At 65.2% G+C, this 17,506-nt stretch overlaps 2 protein-coding genes across 5 annotated transcripts in view; one reads left to right on the top strand and one right to left on the bottom strand.

Annotated features, from left to right (window-relative positions):
• The window catches only part of TBC1D2B (TBC1 domain family member 2B), a 55,117-nt gene extending 51,873 nt beyond the window's left edge, over nucleotides 1-3,244 (top strand). For all 3 annotated transcript variants that reach the window (XM_036916055.2, XM_036916050.2, XM_036916049.2), the window contains one exon: nucleotides 315-3,244. In XM_036916055.2, coding sequence (XP_036771950.2) covers nucleotides 315-510 — 196 coding nt within the window. In that variant the 3' untranslated portion in view covers nucleotides 511-3,244. The remainder of the gene's footprint in view (nucleotides 1-314) is intronic.
• Nucleotides 3,245-5,126: 1,882 nt separating this feature from the next.
• ADAMTS7 (ADAM metallopeptidase with thrombospondin type 1 motif 7) overlaps nucleotides 5,127-17,506 on the bottom strand; it is a 37,004-nt gene continuing 24,624 nt past the window's right edge. For both annotated transcript variants that reach the window (XM_036916075.2, XM_036916076.2), the window contains 13 exons: nucleotides 16,919-17,088; nucleotides 16,595-16,722; nucleotides 15,745-15,865; nucleotides 14,402-14,646; nucleotides 14,167-14,308; nucleotides 12,324-12,450; nucleotides 11,722-11,935; nucleotides 10,076-11,458; nucleotides 9,172-9,324; nucleotides 8,735-8,908; nucleotides 8,507-8,653; nucleotides 7,575-7,737; nucleotides 5,127-5,542 (listed from right to left, as the gene is read on the bottom strand). In XM_036916075.2, the coding sequence (XP_036771970.2) occupies nucleotides 5,385-5,542; nucleotides 7,575-7,737; nucleotides 8,507-8,653; nucleotides 8,735-8,908; nucleotides 9,172-9,324; nucleotides 10,076-11,458; nucleotides 11,722-11,935; nucleotides 12,324-12,450; nucleotides 14,167-14,308; nucleotides 14,402-14,646; nucleotides 15,745-15,865; nucleotides 16,595-16,722; nucleotides 16,919-17,088 (3,325 nt within the window). In that variant the 3' untranslated portion in view covers nucleotides 5,127-5,384. The remainder of the gene's footprint in view (nucleotides 5,543-7,574; nucleotides 7,738-8,506; nucleotides 8,654-8,734; nucleotides 8,909-9,171; nucleotides 9,325-10,075; nucleotides 11,459-11,721; nucleotides 11,936-12,323; nucleotides 12,451-14,166; nucleotides 14,309-14,401; nucleotides 14,647-15,744; nucleotides 15,866-16,594; nucleotides 16,723-16,918; nucleotides 17,089-17,506) is intronic.

Genomic DNA, 17,506 nt, shown 5'->3' with positions numbered 1-17,506 from the left:
TCCCTGCTGTCACCCAGCAAGCGCCAGGCACTGTCCTAGTGCTGGCAGGCGGCAGCTCCCGGGAGCCCACACCCTGGCAGGTGGCACGGCTGTTACCCACATACAGATGAGGCTTCAGAGGCCACAAATGGGTACCTGTCCGTCTGCGCCACACAGGCGTCCCCGGGCCACACAGGCAGTGTTCAGGGCCTGCCTGGGTAGCCTGTGCATGAGGACTGGGCCCTGGGGACATACCTATGTCAGGCCCTCTAGGGTCCAGGGTCCACCCTCGGCACCCCCAGACCCCACTGACACCCTGTCCTGTGTCCTGCCAGGAAGCTGATCAGCATCTCCTTTGGGGACCTGAACCCATTCCCCCTGCGTCAGATCCGGAACCGGCGTGCCTACCACCTGGAAAAGGTCCGGCTGGAGCTGACGGAGCTAGAGGCCATCCGGGAGGACTTCCTGCGTGAACGGGACTCCAGCCCTGATAAGGGGGAGCTCGTCAGCGACGAGGAGGAGGACACCTGAGCACCAGCCGCTGCACCTGCGTCACCCCGTGGCGTACCGGAGGGGGAGCTGCAGGCCCTGCTCCCTCGGAGCCAGTGCGCAGTGCCGCAGTCTCTGGAGGCCCGCCGGGCTGATGGCCGGGCTGATGGCCAGAGCCACACGGCGCTTTCTCGTCCTGCTCGGGCCCTTCTGTTTACAGCTGTGTTTTGCACGGCGCTTGGTTACACACGTCCCCACCATGCTTCTGCCTGAGGGGCACGTTGCTGGGCTTCCCAGGCGGCTCTTCTCAAGATCCTGTTCACAGCACCCATTGGTGGTGTTGGTGCCCCCCCAGAAAACCCCACACCATGCCTCCTGGACGGAGGGATGGTCGAGGGCATCTTCTGCACAACTGCTCTGTGGAGGATGCCCGCTGCTTCGGATGCTCCCAGGCCCGGCAGAAGGCTGGCATGAAGAGGGACTCCCGTAGTGCTTTGGAGCTGTCTGCCAGCCACCGCCCGTTTCCGAGCAACTTTGTCTCCCCCAGCATAGCCTTTCAAACCATGCTCGCAACCTGCCCCGGGGCCAGCGCTGCACCACTCCACACCCGCTTCCCACCAGCAGCCGATCTTGGTGTCAGTCTTCCCTGGCCCCGCTGCCCTCTGCCTGGCCCAGCTCCACAAGGCTTATGAAAATCTCTACCACCCGAGAGCTGACTCTGAGAGTCGTTCTCCATGAATCAGGTGGATCCCGGGGAATCTGGGTCCCCCTGTGGAGCGGGTGTAGCCCCAGATAGGCCTTGGCTGCAGGCAGAGGAAGCTTCCCTGGGGAGGTTTGCAGGCAGGCTGCCTGGCGAAAGCTGTGGGGCGGCTAGAAGCTGGGGCTTCTCTGGGGCATCCTGGGCTCCTGGCATCTGTGCTGGGGTGGCAGGGAGGCCGGCAGCCAGGGCCTGTGGCTGGAAGTGCCTTTGCTTGAGGCCCCAGCTTTGGTGAGGCTGCGCAGACATGCCCCCCAGGCCAGCACAGGCTTCACTTGTGGGCCCAGCTGCCCCTGGGACTCAGCCTCTTTGAATCCCTGGAAAAGGGGCTTTGCTCAAGGAAGGTTACTGCTGCTTAATCACTCCTGGACCACCCCTGATGTAGAGAGGGGAGGAGGCTTCCTGCACAGCGTTAGTCAAACGTGAAAGCAGCTGTTTTAAGTGGTGTCCCACCGCCTAGGAAACGCGATGACCCTTAGCTGATGTCTATCAATCCCATGGACTCAGAGTCAAGTGAAGCGTTTTTCACGTGTGGTTTTCTGTTCTGTCCACCGTCCAGCAGTGTTGTGGCCAGGTGGCATCTCTGCATAGACTGAGCTCAACTTTTCTGTCTTCAGTTAAATTTGTTAATCTGGTTTTTCACTGTGTGGAGGGAGCTGGTCCCTATATTTAGCCAAAGCCTTTGTCTCTTCAGGTACCAAAAACATGTTTTAGCAGTTTGGGACCAGCTTTGACCACTCAAGGACATCTTTCCACGGGACCAGCTGGGCTGCTGGAGCCCCCACCCCCACCCCCACCTCCCCATTGCTCTCGGCCTAGAGGACAGCAGCCCAGGAGGGGCAGAATGTAGGGGTTGGCCCCCACCTGCCCTCACGCTTTAGTCCCTGAGTTGCTTCCCCCAAGAAATGCTTTGTTCTGGAGCTGAAATGCCGCCTATAGGAACAGGCTCGTTTCACCCTGGAAGAGGCATCTTTGGAAGCACCTGGATGCCTGGGGTCCTGGGCCCGTAGTGTGTGGTTGGAGCCCATAGTCTCAGCCACTCCCCAGGTCCTGGGCCAGTTTCCAGGCAGTAGGCAGGAGTGGGGGTGGGAAGGGACTGGGGTGCTTCCTGGAGGCTCACCTCTCTGGAACGAGCACAGCGGAAATGCTGACCTGGTGCCAGACAGGCTGCGGGGTACACTCACAGAACCACGGGGTCCAGCTCCCCGTTTGGGGCCAACACTGCCCTCCCCTTGTGCTGAGCATAGTTCTGTGCCCCCAGGGGGGGCCTTCCCACAGGTGCTGCCCCAGGGCCTGTGGGGGTCTGGCAGCTGAGACTGCAGGCCTGGGGCTGGGAGAGACTGCTCAGCCCTGACGGGCACGGCCCAGGCAAGCTCCCCCGTCGTCCAGGCAGGAACTGCCAGCTTTCACATCGAGGGCTTGTTTTTTATTGGTTTAGTATCTGTTAATACGTTTGTATATTTTCACTACAGTTTATATTTTTATAGGCTATTTTTATCAAGGTTTTTCTAGATCATATGTATTTTGTGTAAGTTGTGTGTGCACGACCCCTATGTGTCTGTGTGAGCCTGAGCCCTCTGAAGCTTCCCCCACACTGTGGCCCTAGACCCCCGCCCACCCTGCACTTATGCACGACCACCCCACCCAGTGGGCTAGGGTCTGACAGCCAGTCATGCTGACAGCCAGGCTGTTGGCTGCTGAGAACGACCTCGGTTCAACTGCATTTTATCGACACAGGAAGTGTTCCAGGCAGGTAGCCAGTCCCCGTTCTCCTCTTTAACTCAGTGTTTGTACTGCTGCACCAGCCCTCGCCCCTCACTTTCTGCAATGTCTCACTGCAAGTGGGCCAGCGGCTGGGCCTGCCTGGGGCGTGCCTGGGGTGGGGGCTGGCCGCCGGCCTGAGGACCCGAGGGGCTGCCCGGGGACGTTGTGCATGTCACAACCACCTCTGTGCTTATCAAGTACGACTTTGGAATTGTCATTCTGGAAGATAAAATAAATAATTTGTATGACCTTCTGGATTGGCATGTGGCCACTCTTGAAGGCTCAGCCCCATGGCCTTGGAGGGTGGGGCAGGGCTAATGGAGCCTCCCTGACCCACCCACTGCATTTCTCCGTCCGGTCCTTCATTTGCTCTGGGGTGGGTGGGACCGGAAGGCCCAAGGGCCATGGCTGGCGGGCCGGGGGCACCGAGGTGGGGCCAGGGGCTGGAGCCGCGCTGGTCCAGAGCAGCCCCCGCCTTCCGCCAGCTGCGCTGTGCCCGGCCTGAGTCATGGGTTGTTTGCCTCCCGCCTGGCCTCAGGCCCAGCTGCTTCTGGGGACGCCACCCCTCATCCCCCATCATCGGAAAAACACCCGAGGATGATTAAGACCAAATGTCTTCCCACGGTGTGGGGAGGTGCTCCGAGACCCCAGCCCAAGAACAGTGGCAGAGCTGGGCCAACCCGAGCAGGGCCCCATGCAGTGACCTGTGGCCCCTGTGCAGGGGTCGGAGCCCATAAGCAGAGGCCCTGCTCGCAGACCGAGAAGAGCCCTGGGAACCCCTACTCAGAGCGTGGGACCCTGGGACCTCCTGGGCCTGGCCAGCTGCTGCAGACAGGCAGGAAGCAAGCGTGTCCCTCCACCCGTGGACTGTGCTGTGATGTCCAGACGGGTACAGCCCCCAGCAGCTCACTTCCCTGAGGGGCCTCGGCAGGCACCCCCTGCAGGGCCTGTGCAGAGCCATCTTCCTGCCCCGTGGGAGGGCTCAGCACTGGGGCAGCCCAGAGCTCAGACTGCAAGGTGGGGCTGGAGGCCCTCGACTGCTCACCTTCCTCAGAGCCGTGGGCTTCTCATCTGAAGTTGGGGTCCTCACTCCAGCCCCAGGGGGAGCAGCGGGGCAGCCTCTGGGGCAGGCACTTGCTAACTGTGTCAGCCTGGTTTTTTTTCTCTGTCTCAATCCCCAAGGAGTGGTTCTCGGTGCCCCTCACACACTGAGCCAGGCGCGGCGAGGAGCCTAAGGCACATGCCCTTGGGGCCACACTGCAGTCTGCAGAGTGGAGTGTGAAGGTGTGCACAGTGGGGCTGGGCCTCTGAGCCTCAGAAGGGTGATTGCGCCCCCCCTAGAGCAGGGCATGTGAGCAGGTGTCAAAGGGTTAAGTCCACAGCTCATGCCAGAGGCAGGGGCCGGGGTCTGCACAGGCCACTCCTTGAGGCAGGGCTGTTCCCCACCTGCTCCCACAGCCTGGCTCCATGGGGGATGTGGTGGGCAGGCACTAGGCACTGGGTCACAGGTCGGGGCAGCAGGCACCCAGCCCAGGGCTGGCAGGGAGGAAACACCTGAGTCATGGCCACGCGCAGCCCAGCCCATCTCAGCACAGAGAAAGGACGGGAGGGGTGAAGGAGGGGCATGGCTGGCCAGTCTGCTCCTCCCCCATCCTCCCAGGGGCTGAGCGCACCCCGTGCTCCCCCTCCTACTGGGTGCAGGGGCATGAACAGACAGAGCAGAGGGGGCCAGGCAGTGCCTGTGGGGTTCCCAGACCCCTCACCATCGCTGCTGCTTGAGGCAGAGCCCGACTCCATCCCTGTGAACATGGGTCCCTGGGGGCCTTGGGGCAGGGACGTGGGGGGCCTGGGCAGAGCTGAGGAAAGAGCATGGGCCCCCATGGCCTTTGCCAAGCTGTACCCCTGCCCAGGAAGAGCCTGGCACCCGTCACCACCCCTCTGAGCCCTGCCTGCATACACCTCCTCCAGGAAGCCCTCTGCTCTGCCTCCTACAGCCTTCCTACCTACATTCTTTGGGAGAACCGTTTGCTCCTCGCCCAGCTGACCTCCCAGACGAGCCTGTGGGAAGGTGCCACTGGAATGGGGGATGGCTTCAGGGCAGAGGATTGGGGCTCTAACTTGACCTCCCCCACCCAGTCCAAGAGGAGGCCCAGCTGTGCTTTGAAATGGTAGATGTTCTTTATGTTTATCATCACTGTAAATATTACACGAACTGTTAGAATAAAAAAATACTTCTTGGGGGAGGGGGTCCCCAGCCTGCTGCTGGCAGGGGCCGGGGTTAGCACCAGAGAAGCGCGAGGGCCGGCTCCACCGCAGCCTGGATGGGGCGCTGAGGTCCGTGCGTCGGTTATCAGTCTGTGCATCCCAGCCTGGCTGCAGGCCCCATGGGTGTGGGTCAGTGGCGGGTGGCCCGCTGATGGCCACGGGAGGGGGCACCCCAGCTGGGTGGGGCGCAGGAGCTGCAGCACTGGGCACGTACGGTGGGCAGCTGGCAGCGGCCCAGGAGGCGCAGCATCTCACAGAAGCCAAAGGACAGGCGGTCCCGCTCACAGCCTGGGGTGGGGCGGGGCGGGTCAGGGCCACTGGCTGGGCACCAGCACCAGGGGTGGAGGGGCCGCTGGGATTTTACCTGGGCCATCTGCTCTCCCTCAGCAGCCTTGGGGGGCTTCTGCAACCCCCAGCAAATTGGCCCCGTTTCTGGAGTTGCAGAGATGTCCCTGGCTCCAGCCCTTGGCCTGACCACCCCCAGCCCGGGACTCTAAGGACTGGTCCAGCTGTGTTCCAGCTTCCAGAAGAAAGGCCCTGAAGCCCAACCCTGATGCTCAGGTGCTCACTAGATGCCAAAGGGCAACACCCCGTGCAACCCTGCTCACCAGTGCCCTCAACAGGTCCCGGCACACAGCTGAAGCCCCACTGCACCCACCCTGTTGTGCCTCCCTGACCCCCTGCAGCCAGGCGGGCTACACTGAGCCTCAGCTGCTGGGTCACAGGCCAGAACAGAGTCCCAGCCAGGCCGGGACGGAGGCCCAGAGATAGCCGATAGCCGTGCAAGCCAGGCCTCCTGGGGAGGGAGGCTGGAGGCGGGAGGCAGCAGGCGGGGCTGCTGGGGCTGAGGTGCTGGCCCTCCCTCCGTTCTCTGAGCTATTTTGGGAAGTGCTGCCTCCAGGCCCCTGACCTCACTCCCACCGCTGCTGCAGCTGACAGCCCCCAGCTGCCCAGCTCGCTCCAGCAGACATCCCAGCGGAGGAGGAAGCAGGACAGCCCTGGGTCTGGGACATCCCTGGCAGGCAGAGGGCACGTGGTGGCAGGCAGCCCCGCGGGCCAGGGAGCAGCGCTGAGCTGCACTCCTGCTGCCCTGCAGCCTGTTTCTGCTGTGGGGCCTACGGCGAGCTTCTTGACCTCTGGGGAGACCTCTTACTCCCCCCTCCGTCAGGAGCCCCCACCTCACAGGCAAACGGATGTGGCCACGCTGTGTCAGCCACCTGACCGCAGTGACCACATGCCCTGGAGTTTCCAGGCTTCCCCAATGTCCTGCCACACAGCCCACGAGCCATCAAAACATCCTGGGGACTCAGGGCCATGGCGTCCAAACCACCTCCCTGCTGGCCTCCACGTAAACGCCACACTTGGGACAGCACATGGTTCAGCCACATGACTGCCCCCACAGTCCCCGGTCAGCCATTCCTGACCTCCAAGAGAACCTTCTGGGCCAGGCCTGTCCTTGGTTCTAGGCACCAAAGGCCTCAGTCCCCCCCCACTGCCCCCGGCCCCAGCCAGCTGGAGCCACAGCTGCCAACTGCCCATCAGCCCTGAGCCCAGCATGCAGGGCCAACAGTAGCCGTGGCCTGCTCCACCCTAAGGCGGGCACCACGGCACCAGCAGCCAGCCGGGGCCTGCACAGGAGGCGCTCTGAGATGCGCGTTGCATGTCTGCTACGGGCTGGCACGGCACTGCTGCTGGGCCCTCCGACTGACGGAGGCGGACCCTCGTCCTGACCTCAGCGGGTGACAGTGGCCCCAGGGGAGAGGAAGAGCCAGCCTCCCTGAGCACCTCCCAGGCTTTTGCCCAGGACCCCATTTATGCTGCCCACCCCACCACCAAGGAGGGGGTGCAGCCCCGTTATGCACAAGGAAGTAGGGGCTCCAAGAGGGAAATGGAGGCTGAGGCAGAACAGCTGTGGGGGGCATGGCTTCCTGGGCTCAGCACTGCTGAGGCGGCCAGGCCGCAGGGAGGGACTGCACACGTGCGCATGCGTCCAGAGCCGCCAGCTCAGGCCCTTCATGCAGGAGGACCCAGCTGGCCAGGAAGGGACCCAGCAGGACCTGGAGGGGGTCCTTCCTGTGGTTACACTCCAGGAAACCCCTAGCCAGGAAGCAATTGGCCAGAGAGGGGCTGGGGGCTCCCCCAGGCCTGGTCTCCACCCAGGCTCAGGGGCTCCAGCCTCACTCTGGGGGTAGCGGAGGGACAAAGCTTGCCCGAGGGCACAGAGCGACCCAGCTGTGGCTGCTGCCCAAGCTGGGAGGCTGTGGTGCAGGGTGGATGACTCCCTCCCCACCGCCCCCCGAGCCAGGGCAGGCACACTCACGTGGAGGCTCGGTGAGCTCGCAGTCCCGGGTACCACACGGCCGGGAGCTCTCCGGCCAGGCCTCGTGGTCACACTGGCTGCTGTCTTCCTCGCGCAGCCCAGTTTGGGTGTTGACACACTTGACCAGCCGCCGCTGGACGCCGCCGCCGCAGGGGGCTGAGCACTGCAGGAGGCGGGGGTGAGTGCCACGGGCCGTGCGCGGTGAGGGCTGCCTGCACTAGGGAGCCATCCTTGCGCCTCAGGCCCCTCCTTGCTCCCAGCCCCACCCCTCACGCCTCCCTGGAGGGTCTGGCCAGTCCAGGGCCCACCACACGTGCTCATTTGTGGAAGTGCACCTGCAGGAGGGAGGGGGGAGAGAGGCCAGCCATGCCCACGAGGCCTCGGTGGGCGGCTGTGGGATGGAGGACCTGCTGCAGCATGGGCAGAGGAAGGGGGGGCCCACCATCCTGAGTCAGGCTTTGTCCCTATCACTCGGGGTTAGAAATTTGCAAAAAGCCCTAAAAACAGTTCAGTCTGTGCCGACTGTGCCGGGCTGAGTGCCACCTTTGCCCCGTCTACAGATAAGAGAACAGCCAGCAAGATGAGATGACCTGCTGCAGTCACTCCACAGCCAGAGGATGGGGACAGACTCCTGAACCTCTGAGCTCCAAGCAGGCCTGGCACAAGGGGCCCTGCCCACCCTCAGCTCGTGGCCACCCTTACGCCCCTTCTGCCCTCCACTTTTGCAGAGTGAATGCCCCCAGTGTGTCATTCCTGCCCCAGGACTTTGCACCTGCTGTCCCCCAACCCTCTTCCTCCTGCAGCGTCCCTTCCCCCCGGGAGCCTCCCCAGGCCGCGCCCCTCCACAGTGCCCTCCCCATGAACAGTGGGCAGCCAGGGCCCAGCACCTGCACCTGTACACCTGCGCCCCTGTGCCCTGCACACCCGCTCACCTGGCCCCAGGGCCCCACTGCCCACTGTGTGCAGGGCTGTGTGTTGCAGGGCTGCGTGCTGTTGGGTCTCAGCGCCTCCTCGCACAGGCCTGGCTCTGGGCAGGTCACCAGACGCTGCTGCTCGCCGCCGCCACAAGCCTCGGAGCACTGGGAGTGGGCGGGTGGGTGGGTCAGGCCACCCCAGGGTCGCAGGACGCCCCACCTCCCACCCCATACGCCTGGCCTCACCTCCCTCCAGGAGGAGGTGTACCAGCCGAGGCAGGGCTGGGCTCTGCAGTGCCGGCGGGTGGGCGGCTTGGGGGGCCCTGGCTGGCAGTGGAAGGGCCGCAGCGGCCGAAGGTCCCGAGTGTCCACACACAGCACGTCCCGCACAGAGACACCGCCGCCGCAGCTACGGGAGCACTGGGACCACACAGGGCCGGGTGAGGGGTGCGGCGGGTGGCCAGGCCCCTGAACAGCCTGGTCAGAGCCCCCGCAGGAGGGGACAGATGGGGAGAGGAACAAAGTCGTGTGGGGGTGGAAGTACCCAGGAGAGGGATCAGCCAGCGGTGGCAGGTGGGGCAGGTAGCATCAAATGGGAGGATTCCAGACACCAGGAGGGCAGCACGGGGGGCAAAGACCCTTGCAGGCGGCGTCCGCCCAGGCCCGCTGCTCAGTGCACGCACCTTACCCCAGCTGCCCTTGTACCACGTGGCACAGGGCCGCAGGTGGCAGCGGCGGGCGGGCTGGGGCCGGCCAGCGGGGGCACAGTCCTCCTCTCGGCCGGAGCTGCAGCGCACGGGCCTCCAGACGGCGCCCAGGCCACAGGTGGTGGAGCACTGCAGGGCGAGAGGCCATGGCACTGGCTGCCCGCCAGGGTGGGCGGGCCACGGGGTGCCCAGGCCTGTTTCTGTACCTGCTTTGCAGCTGCTCCACGACCCCTCACCCCAACCCCTGACCCAGGAGACCGAGGACAAAAAGCCAAACCTCAGCAGCAACTGTCCCTGCTCTGGGGACCCAGGGGAGGCCACCCAGCTGTCCTGATGAGGCCCTGCCTCCCAGAGCCACTGGGGGAGACGTGTCCCTCCCCAGCCACAGTCAGGGACAGCGATCGCCTGGGCCGGCTTCTTCCCAGGCAGCTCAGATCCCAGGCCCCTGACAGGGCAGGCTGGAGCCCCCAAGGACAGAGCCAGGGGCAGGTCCAGACCACCCCTGGAGGAGCCGGCTGGGCTGGGCAGCACCGGGCCTGGGGCTGTGGGGGTCTCCCACCCACACAGCTGTCTAGGGGTCCCTTTGCTGAGAGTGTGCAAGCCCAAATATGAAAGGACGTGCCCGGGGACCCCAGGCTGCTCAGGAGTGGGCCTCGGAGGCCAGAAACAGGCAGACTTCCCCACCCTGCCCGAAACAAGCCTGACAGGGCACATGAGCAGCGGGACTGAGCCGTGCAGCGGCCCCACCTGGCAACCCCTCCACCCCCCACAGCTGATCTCCAGCCCAGCATCCCCAAGGGAGGCAGGCTCGGGCCCTGCTCTGCTGTCCCACCTGAGGTCCTGCTCACAGCCCCAACCTGCCCGGACTCTGCCCACCTACCTCGCTCCACTTGCCCGCTTCCCAGCTGGCGTTCCGGGCAGGCAGCAGGTCTGCCAGGCCCCCCACCTCGGCTGGGCTGGGGCCCGGAGGCTGCACCCCAGGGGCTCTGCTCTTCTGGGCGGGCGTGGATGGCAGCATGGAGCTTGGAGGCACCACAGGACTGGGAGCCTGGGGGCTAGGGGACCGAGGCTGGTCCAGGGGCCCTGGGGCTGGGGCGGCCACCCGAGGTGTGTGCCCTCGGCCAGGTGGGGCTGTCAGAGGGGAGGCTCCTGGCACTGCTGGGGTCTGCAAGTCCCGAGGAGCCAGTCCTGGGGTTGAAAGGGTGGGAGTCCCTGGCTCCAGGGAGCTTTCCGTGCCTGGGGGCTCTGGCAGAGCGGCCGGGAGAGGAGCCTTCCCCACAGTGGGCCACAGCTCCCTATCCGCGGGCCCCAGGCCACCCTGCAGAGCTGGTTCCCAGACCACCGCCCTGCTGGTCCACAGCTCTACCGAGTCAGGCCCGGGCGAGGGGTGGGCAGTGCTGATGGAGGGGCGGGGGGGCGGCACGGGGCCGGGTCTCTGGGGCAGCGGGGGCACCTCGTCGTCCTCGGAAACCTCGTTGGTGCTCTCCCACCTTGGGGGCGGTGGCTGGCTCTGGCTGCCGCCCGCTCCCAGAGGTCTGTCTGTTCTCCCTGGGGTGGTAGGCATCTCCACCCCACCAGCTGAAGCCGGGGGCCCAAGCGAGCCAGGGAGCCCAAGGTCTGGGGCCCCCATGGGGGTGTGTTCCTCAGGTAAGAAATTTTCAGAGGGGTTCCCAGGGGTCTGGTCTGAGGGTGGGGGCAGCACAGGGCTAGCCTGGCTAGGCCAAGGGGCAGGGGCCTGACTCCCCAGTGCCCCCTCCTTGACCGCAGGAGGCTCTGTGGCAGGCGTAGGGGTGCCCGTGGGGGGTTCATCAGGGTGGCTCAGGGGTGGGGGCGTCCAGTCCCCTGTGCCCGCCAGTTCCGGGTCAGCCTCAGGCTCCTCAAAGGGCCCATAGGACAGGTCCTCGTGGAAGTTGATGAAGTTATAGTCGTAGTAGAAGTCGTCCACGAATATGGGTCCTGGCAGGTCCCGGGCGGGGCCCTCACCCCCAATGGCATTGCCTGTGCTGGCCGGCTCCATGGAGGGGGGCTGTGGGGGGCGTGGGGCCAGGCGGGGGGTGCTGAAGGCGATCTCATTGAAGAGCTCTGAGCTGGAGGAGCCGCTGCCGGAGCCGTCAGAGCCCAGCGCGTCCAGGCCCTGCAGGCAGGGCGGCAGAGTGCAGGCGGCCTCACCCGCTGGCCGCCGGGCCTCCTCACACGGGACTTGGGTGTTGTTGGCGCAGAGGACGCTCCGGTGCTGAGTGCCTGCCCCGCACGTCACCGAGCACTACAGGGGAGGCAGGGTGAAGGTCTCAGGCCAGAAGTTGGGCCCACCGCTCCTCATCAGCACAGCAGAAGCCTCAGCCCTCCTGGCCCAGCCAGCTCAGGACCACATGGTCGTCTGCCGGGGGTCCTGGTCCCCAAGACCTGGGGCACAGGGCTGGCCCTGGGATGCCCCAGCCGGGACCATGTGCGGGGCAGCAACGGCTCCCATAGGCCGTCTCAGCCACCCGGGGAGCTGGGGGCAGCCCCTCCCTCCCTGACGCTCACCTGAGACCAGTTCCCCACAGCCCAGGTGGCAGGACAGGGCACCTCACGGTTGCAGGGCTTCTCGGCCGGGGGCTGGGGGAGGGGCTCACAGGCAGGCGGCTCCAGGGCACTCTGCTCATCCAGCCCCACGCTGCGGATGCAGAGCACGGACCGGCGGGAGAGGCCCCCGGGCCCGCAGGAGCGGGAACACACCTGCCACTCACCTGCCCACCACCTGCAGGCAGACGGGCATCAGCGTGAGGCTGGCTGGATGCCCAGGACTGGGGCCAGGTGGGTCAGGTCTAAGCCAGGGACCATCCCCCAGAGCTCCACGTGGTCGGCAGCCTAGCCCCCAGGTCGCCTTTGCTCCTGCCACCCTCCCCCAGGAGGACTGGGCAAACCCCCAGGGACCCGAACACGAGTGACCAGGGGTGTCCCAGGCTGGTGCTCGCCACAGAGGTGAACAGGCCCAGAGGGGGTGTGGGGCAGGCCAGGGCCGGGCTCCAGCCTTGGGACGAGGCCGAGAGGCCTGCTCCCTCTGCTTCCTGGGGCCCCCATGGAGCCTGCCGCACAGGCCTGCCCTGCAGTCAGGAGCGGCTGGGAGGCAGCCGCCAGGGGCTCACCGGGCGGGGCAGGGCTGCTGGCTGCACGTCCTCTGGTGGTCAGCCGGCCGGCCCAGGGGGTTACAGTGTCTCTGGTCCACCGGCCCCGCCTGCCGCTCGGCGCAGTATACGCTCTGTGTCTGCACACCTAGGGGGCGAGGGCTCAGCCAGGCCTGGCACTAAGGGCCCCGCCCCAACCGCCAGCACCCAAAGACAAGTCCCTGAGCCCAGAGCCCTCCCAGGACGGCACCCACTGCCCGTCAGGAGGGAGGCAGGCCCACCGCCCCCTCTCCTTCCTCCAGACCTTCACCCCTGTCTCCAGGCAGTGCGTGGAACAGAGGTTCAGTGTGGTGGGGGGGCCCAGCCCTGCAGCCTGCTAGCTAGGGGGCCTTGGGCCTTGGGTCTCTCTAAACCTCAGTCTTCATCTGCTAATGGGAGCGATAATGTCTGCCTCCAAGCCTGGGCATGAGGCTGGCGAGGTCATGCGTGTGCAGGCTCTGCCCACGCCTGGTACACGGCAGGAGCTCAAGAGCCAGCTGCTCCTAGTGTACAAATCTTAAGGTTTGCCCCACCGTCCACACCCCTCCCAACAGGCTCAGCGCTCCAAAAAAGGCTGGGGAAGAGATTCCTCAGACCACCTGGAGCCCCCACTGCTGGCCCCAAGCTAGCTCTGTCCTTCTCACCCTCTGCCGTTCACCCCCGGGACCTCTGCACGGCTGTGCCGTTCGCCCCCAGCCCCAGGACCCACTCAGTCCCTGCCTTCACCCTCCCTTCCTCACTCACAGAAGGCAGGCTTTGCTCAGGGGAATGACGGGTCCTGCAGAATCCTAGCAGCCCCTCGCAGGCCTCCGCTCCGTGGGGGTCAGCCCTGCGCCATTTCCCCGGGCCAGGAACGTGGCCAGGGGTGCAGAGGGAGGACCCCACTTGTGACCCCCAGAAGGGGAAAGCGTGGCTGAGAGGGAGAAAGGTCCAGGCCAAGCGCCAGCCGGACTGTGCACCCTGGGGACTTCTCAGAGCAGAGACGAGCCCCTTTCTGCTCCAGCCTCCAGCCCATCCTACCTCTTGCAGCTCAGCACATCCCTGACTCATCGTCCCCGAGGCCCCCAAGTCTGGCTCACCCTATGTCCATTCTCACTTTGTAAACTCAGAGACACTCCTGTGGGGTCGGCTGCTTTGACAGAGGTCGGGATTTCTGCCAGGCTTTGGTGGGCCCGTTTTGTTCTGTCATCCTAACAGCATTTTAAGGAATGCTCAGCGGTCCCTGCCCCAGATTCCTGACATGCAATCCCTGGACATGGACGGGTGAGGGAGGGGGTCAGCCAAACCATCACATGCCTACAAGGAGTGAAAGGAAGCAAGGGGATGTGCTGAGTGGGCTCAGAGCTGGTGGGTCTGGGTCACGTGGGGAAGCCCCTCCCGGGGTCAGAGCCCACAACTCGCAGGATCTGGGCCCGGGCAGGGCTGGAGGCTCCAGGGAGGCGGTGCCAGCTCTCCAAAGTGGAGCAGAAAGGCCAGAGCGAGACCCACAGAGCTGGGCAACGAGAACATGAGGGCGAGGTAGCCATGCCTCCGGGGGAGTGCCAGCAGACGGGGCACAGAGCCCACCGTTGGGCCCAAGCCTGCCCCACCTCCCCACCTCCCAGCGGGCCTCTGAGGTGAGACTCGTGCTCCATTTCACAGATGAGGACACAGGCCCAGGGGCACAACCTCCAAGCCCCACCAGCCCTATTTTACAAATAGGGAAACCGAGGCCCAGAGGCATGCTGTCCAAGTCCACGGTGCCCAGCAAATATGCAGAGCTGCAACCCACATCGCTGCCCAGACAAGGCCCTGTGGGGCAGCCACTGCCCACCGCTGCCCTCACCTGCACCACAGGTGACCGTGCACTCAGTCCAGGGCCCATAGTGCCAGAAGAACTCGGGCGGCTGGACCTGGATGTGACCGTCTGCCTCTCTGTGGACGGTGTACTCATAGCGCACGCCGGGGTTGCTCTCCTGGAACAGGATCTGTGGCAGGCAGGCGGGGGCCGTGAGTGCACGGAGACGCCCACTGGATGCCCCAGACTAACTGCCCCCCGCCTGGTCCTCGGCAGCAGGCACCTGGATCCAGATCGGCTCGTCGGTGGGCCCGGGGGCTGTGAGGTTCTCCCAGTTGCCCGCGCGTGCGTACGTGAACGTGGTGCCTGCCACCTGGTAGTCCCCATTCCACTGGATGGTCCAGCCGCCGTTGAGGAAGTACTTCTCCGGGTCCTCGCTCCGCAGGGCCAGGAAGTTGGCCGCCTCAGCCACTTCCTCAATGCGGATCTCACGGGCGCCCGCCGGGATCAGCCCCACATCCACGTACCCTGGTGGCCGAGGTCACGCACAAGGTGGAGGGCTGCCCCCCCGCCCCTCACCTCTCGTCCCACATTCCCTCTCTTGCCCCTGCCTGCTGTTGCCGAAGATCCTACTGTTAGCTTAAGAGTCCGAGCTCCCCCGAAAGGCAGGCACTGGATCTACCTGTCACCAAGGCCTCAGGGGCACAAACCTGTGGCCCGCAGCCCGTCACCCTCTCCCGGAGACCCTAGTGGTGCCATGCCTCAGGCTGGGCCCTTGCACTGGGCCAGACGGCCTCTCCCCAGGCCCCTCAATCCCACATGGCTGGCTTCAGTGCCTTCTCTTAAGCAGTGCCCATCGTGTGCCCACAGAACTAAGCCCTGTGCCCCATAACATAGGTGCTGTGATCCCGTCATATATGGGGAAACGGAGGCCAGGGAGGCACGTTAGGCCCCAGGTTCTGCCGGATACAAGGTGGACTCCAGGCCTGAGCCTTCCCGCCCCGCAGCACTGCCTCCCAGGCTGCCGCAGCCCATGCCTTCCCCAGAGATGCTCGCCTCCACCCCCACCTTCAGGTTTTGGGGGGCACAAGCCCCTTCTGTCTGTGCAATGACTCCCCATCTTGTGTGTGTCTTTTATCTTGTCTGTAGCACAACTCCTGCCTCCTACAGGAAGTCCCTGACCTCTCCGGGTCAGGACCCTCTTCCCCAGTGCTCTCAGCTCTGAGCCTCCCCACCCTGTGTCGGTCACCCTAAAAGGTTCTGTCACCCTGTCAGACCATGAGCTCTTCGCCCCCTCGTCCCCCACACCTAGGACAGTTGGCAATCAGAAACAGGCCCTGAGGGGAGGAAGTGGAGCTGGGGGTCTCTGAAGCTTCCTAAGACAGCACCAGCCCTCTGGGAAGGCAAAGCCAGATGGGCTCGCCTGGGGTCTCTGGGGCAGGAGCCCATGAGGACAGGTGCCCACACCTGGGCCACAGTGCCCGCCCTGCAAGGACCTGAGCCAAGCAAGGTGGCTGCCCTGCTCCCCATCTCTAGCCTGGGTGGGGACCGTGGGGTCAGAGGGCAGGGCATCAGGGGAGACAAAGAAGGGGCACCCTGCGTCCCACCAGGGGCCCTATCCCGTACCCAGGCCCTCGGCCTCCTCGAAGGTCCCGCTCACGGTGTGACAGGTGGAGCCGTTGCCATGGCACACGCCGCAGTGGTCCTCCATGGCACCGGAGTCGATCTCGAGGTCACAGCCGACGCTCTGCAGCACACGGGGAGGGGGCCTGGTGCCAGCACTGCCACCAGCCCCCAGGCCCTGCCCACTGCTGGGCCCTCCAGCCCCAGGCCCCAGGTGAACCACTGGCCTCTCTGGGCCCTGTATGGAAGGCTGCAACAGGTGGGGAGCCAGCTCCCTGGGGACCCCTGAGCAGTGTTGACAGCTCCTGGAAACGGGAGTCATATCAAGGCACAGCGGCTGGCACCCCGAGGTGGGCTCCTTCCAAGCCTGGGCCTCTACGCCCAGTGGCTTCGTCCCAGGGGCAGGGTAAAAGGAGGCTGGGGGGCACAGGCCAGGAGGAGAGGCCACCGCTATGGCTAGGGATTAGCATTGCCAGCAGACTCGGAGGCCTACTCTGCCAGGCTGGAGCCTGGCTCGGCCACACCGAACCCCATAGGGCATAGGGGGAAACCATTGCCTGGGGGCATCCATCCAGCAGGAGGTCAAGCCACCGGGCCCTGGCAGGGCTGGGCAGTGCCTACATGCTCTGAGGAGGAGGTGGGAGGCCCAGGGCAGGGCCGGGGCTGGTGGTGTGCGCCTGGCTGTGCGGGCTCTGGTGCCAGCAGAGGCGCTTTGCTGGGAGGTGATGGGAGACCACCAGAGGGCTTTGCTGGCAGAGCTGGGAAGCCTGAGGGCATGGCCTGGGGGGACGCACAGGAGGCCTGCCAGGGCATAGGGGCAGGCCCAGTCGGAGACCCGTCCTCTCCAGCGCACCTTGCAAATACCATTGATGCAGAGGTCGCGGCTGGCCTGGTAGCAGGGGGTGCCGTCCACCACAGCGTCCTGCAGCTTCTCAGCAAAGGGCTCATCAGAGGGCCTGCAGTGCAGCTCACAGGGGCTCTCTGGGGGCCCAAGTGCAGGAGCCATGAGGACAACCGGGGCAGGGGGCCCATCAGCCGCCAGGAAGACAGGCTCCACGACACACACCAGCAGCAGGCCAGGGCCAGCGCAGGGCAGCCCGGGCTGGGCCCTGCCTGGGAGGCTGGGTGGACTGGCCCTCAGGCCCCCACCCCTGTGTCCCTGGGTGACAGGACTCACCGTCATTGATCACAGGCACCCACATGCGCCGCTGGCCCTTGTAGAGCATGACATCAAAGCGGCTGCACTGGACGTGGCGGAAAGATGGGCGGCCGGGCGGGCAGGCCTGCAGGCTGCAGAGCCGGAAGCGCTTCCTCTCCCCCACACAGTATTTGCCCGTGTACTTGGGCCTGTGGGGAGGGCGAGTGGGCTGCGTGGGTGCCCAGCACCTGCCCCGCGGCTCCCACGCACCCTGCCACCGGCCTTGGCTTGCCGGGCTGCCCCAGGCCACCTGCCCCACTCTGGCCTGGACACGCTCCCCCTGTTCTATAGGATCTAAGGAGAGGTGGCAGCAGGAAGCCTGGGCTCTGCCCCAGACAGCTGTGCGGCTGTGGGCAAGTTTTTGGGCTCTCGGGCCCCAGTTTCCTCATCTATAAACTGGGGTTGGGGACGGTTTCCAGGCTGGGGCTGTGAGCGCATCCACGTCACGCAGACCTCATCCCATTGACCGGCTCTCCCAGCCATCCCCAATCTCATCTGGGACGGTGTATGCCTCTGATGCGGCTCTCGCTCCTGCCACAGAGCATGCCGCAAGTTGCAGGGTGCCTG

Source organism: Manis pentadactyla, chromosome 18 (genome assembly GCF_030020395.1).
Source record: "Manis pentadactyla isolate mManPen7 chromosome 18, mManPen7.hap1, whole genome shotgun sequence".
NCBI classification, from domain to species: Eukaryota; Metazoa; Chordata; class Mammalia; order Pholidota; family Manidae; genus Manis; species Manis pentadactyla.
Note: the sequence above shows the minus strand (reverse complement) of the source record. Positions and strands in the feature narration are given on the sequence as shown.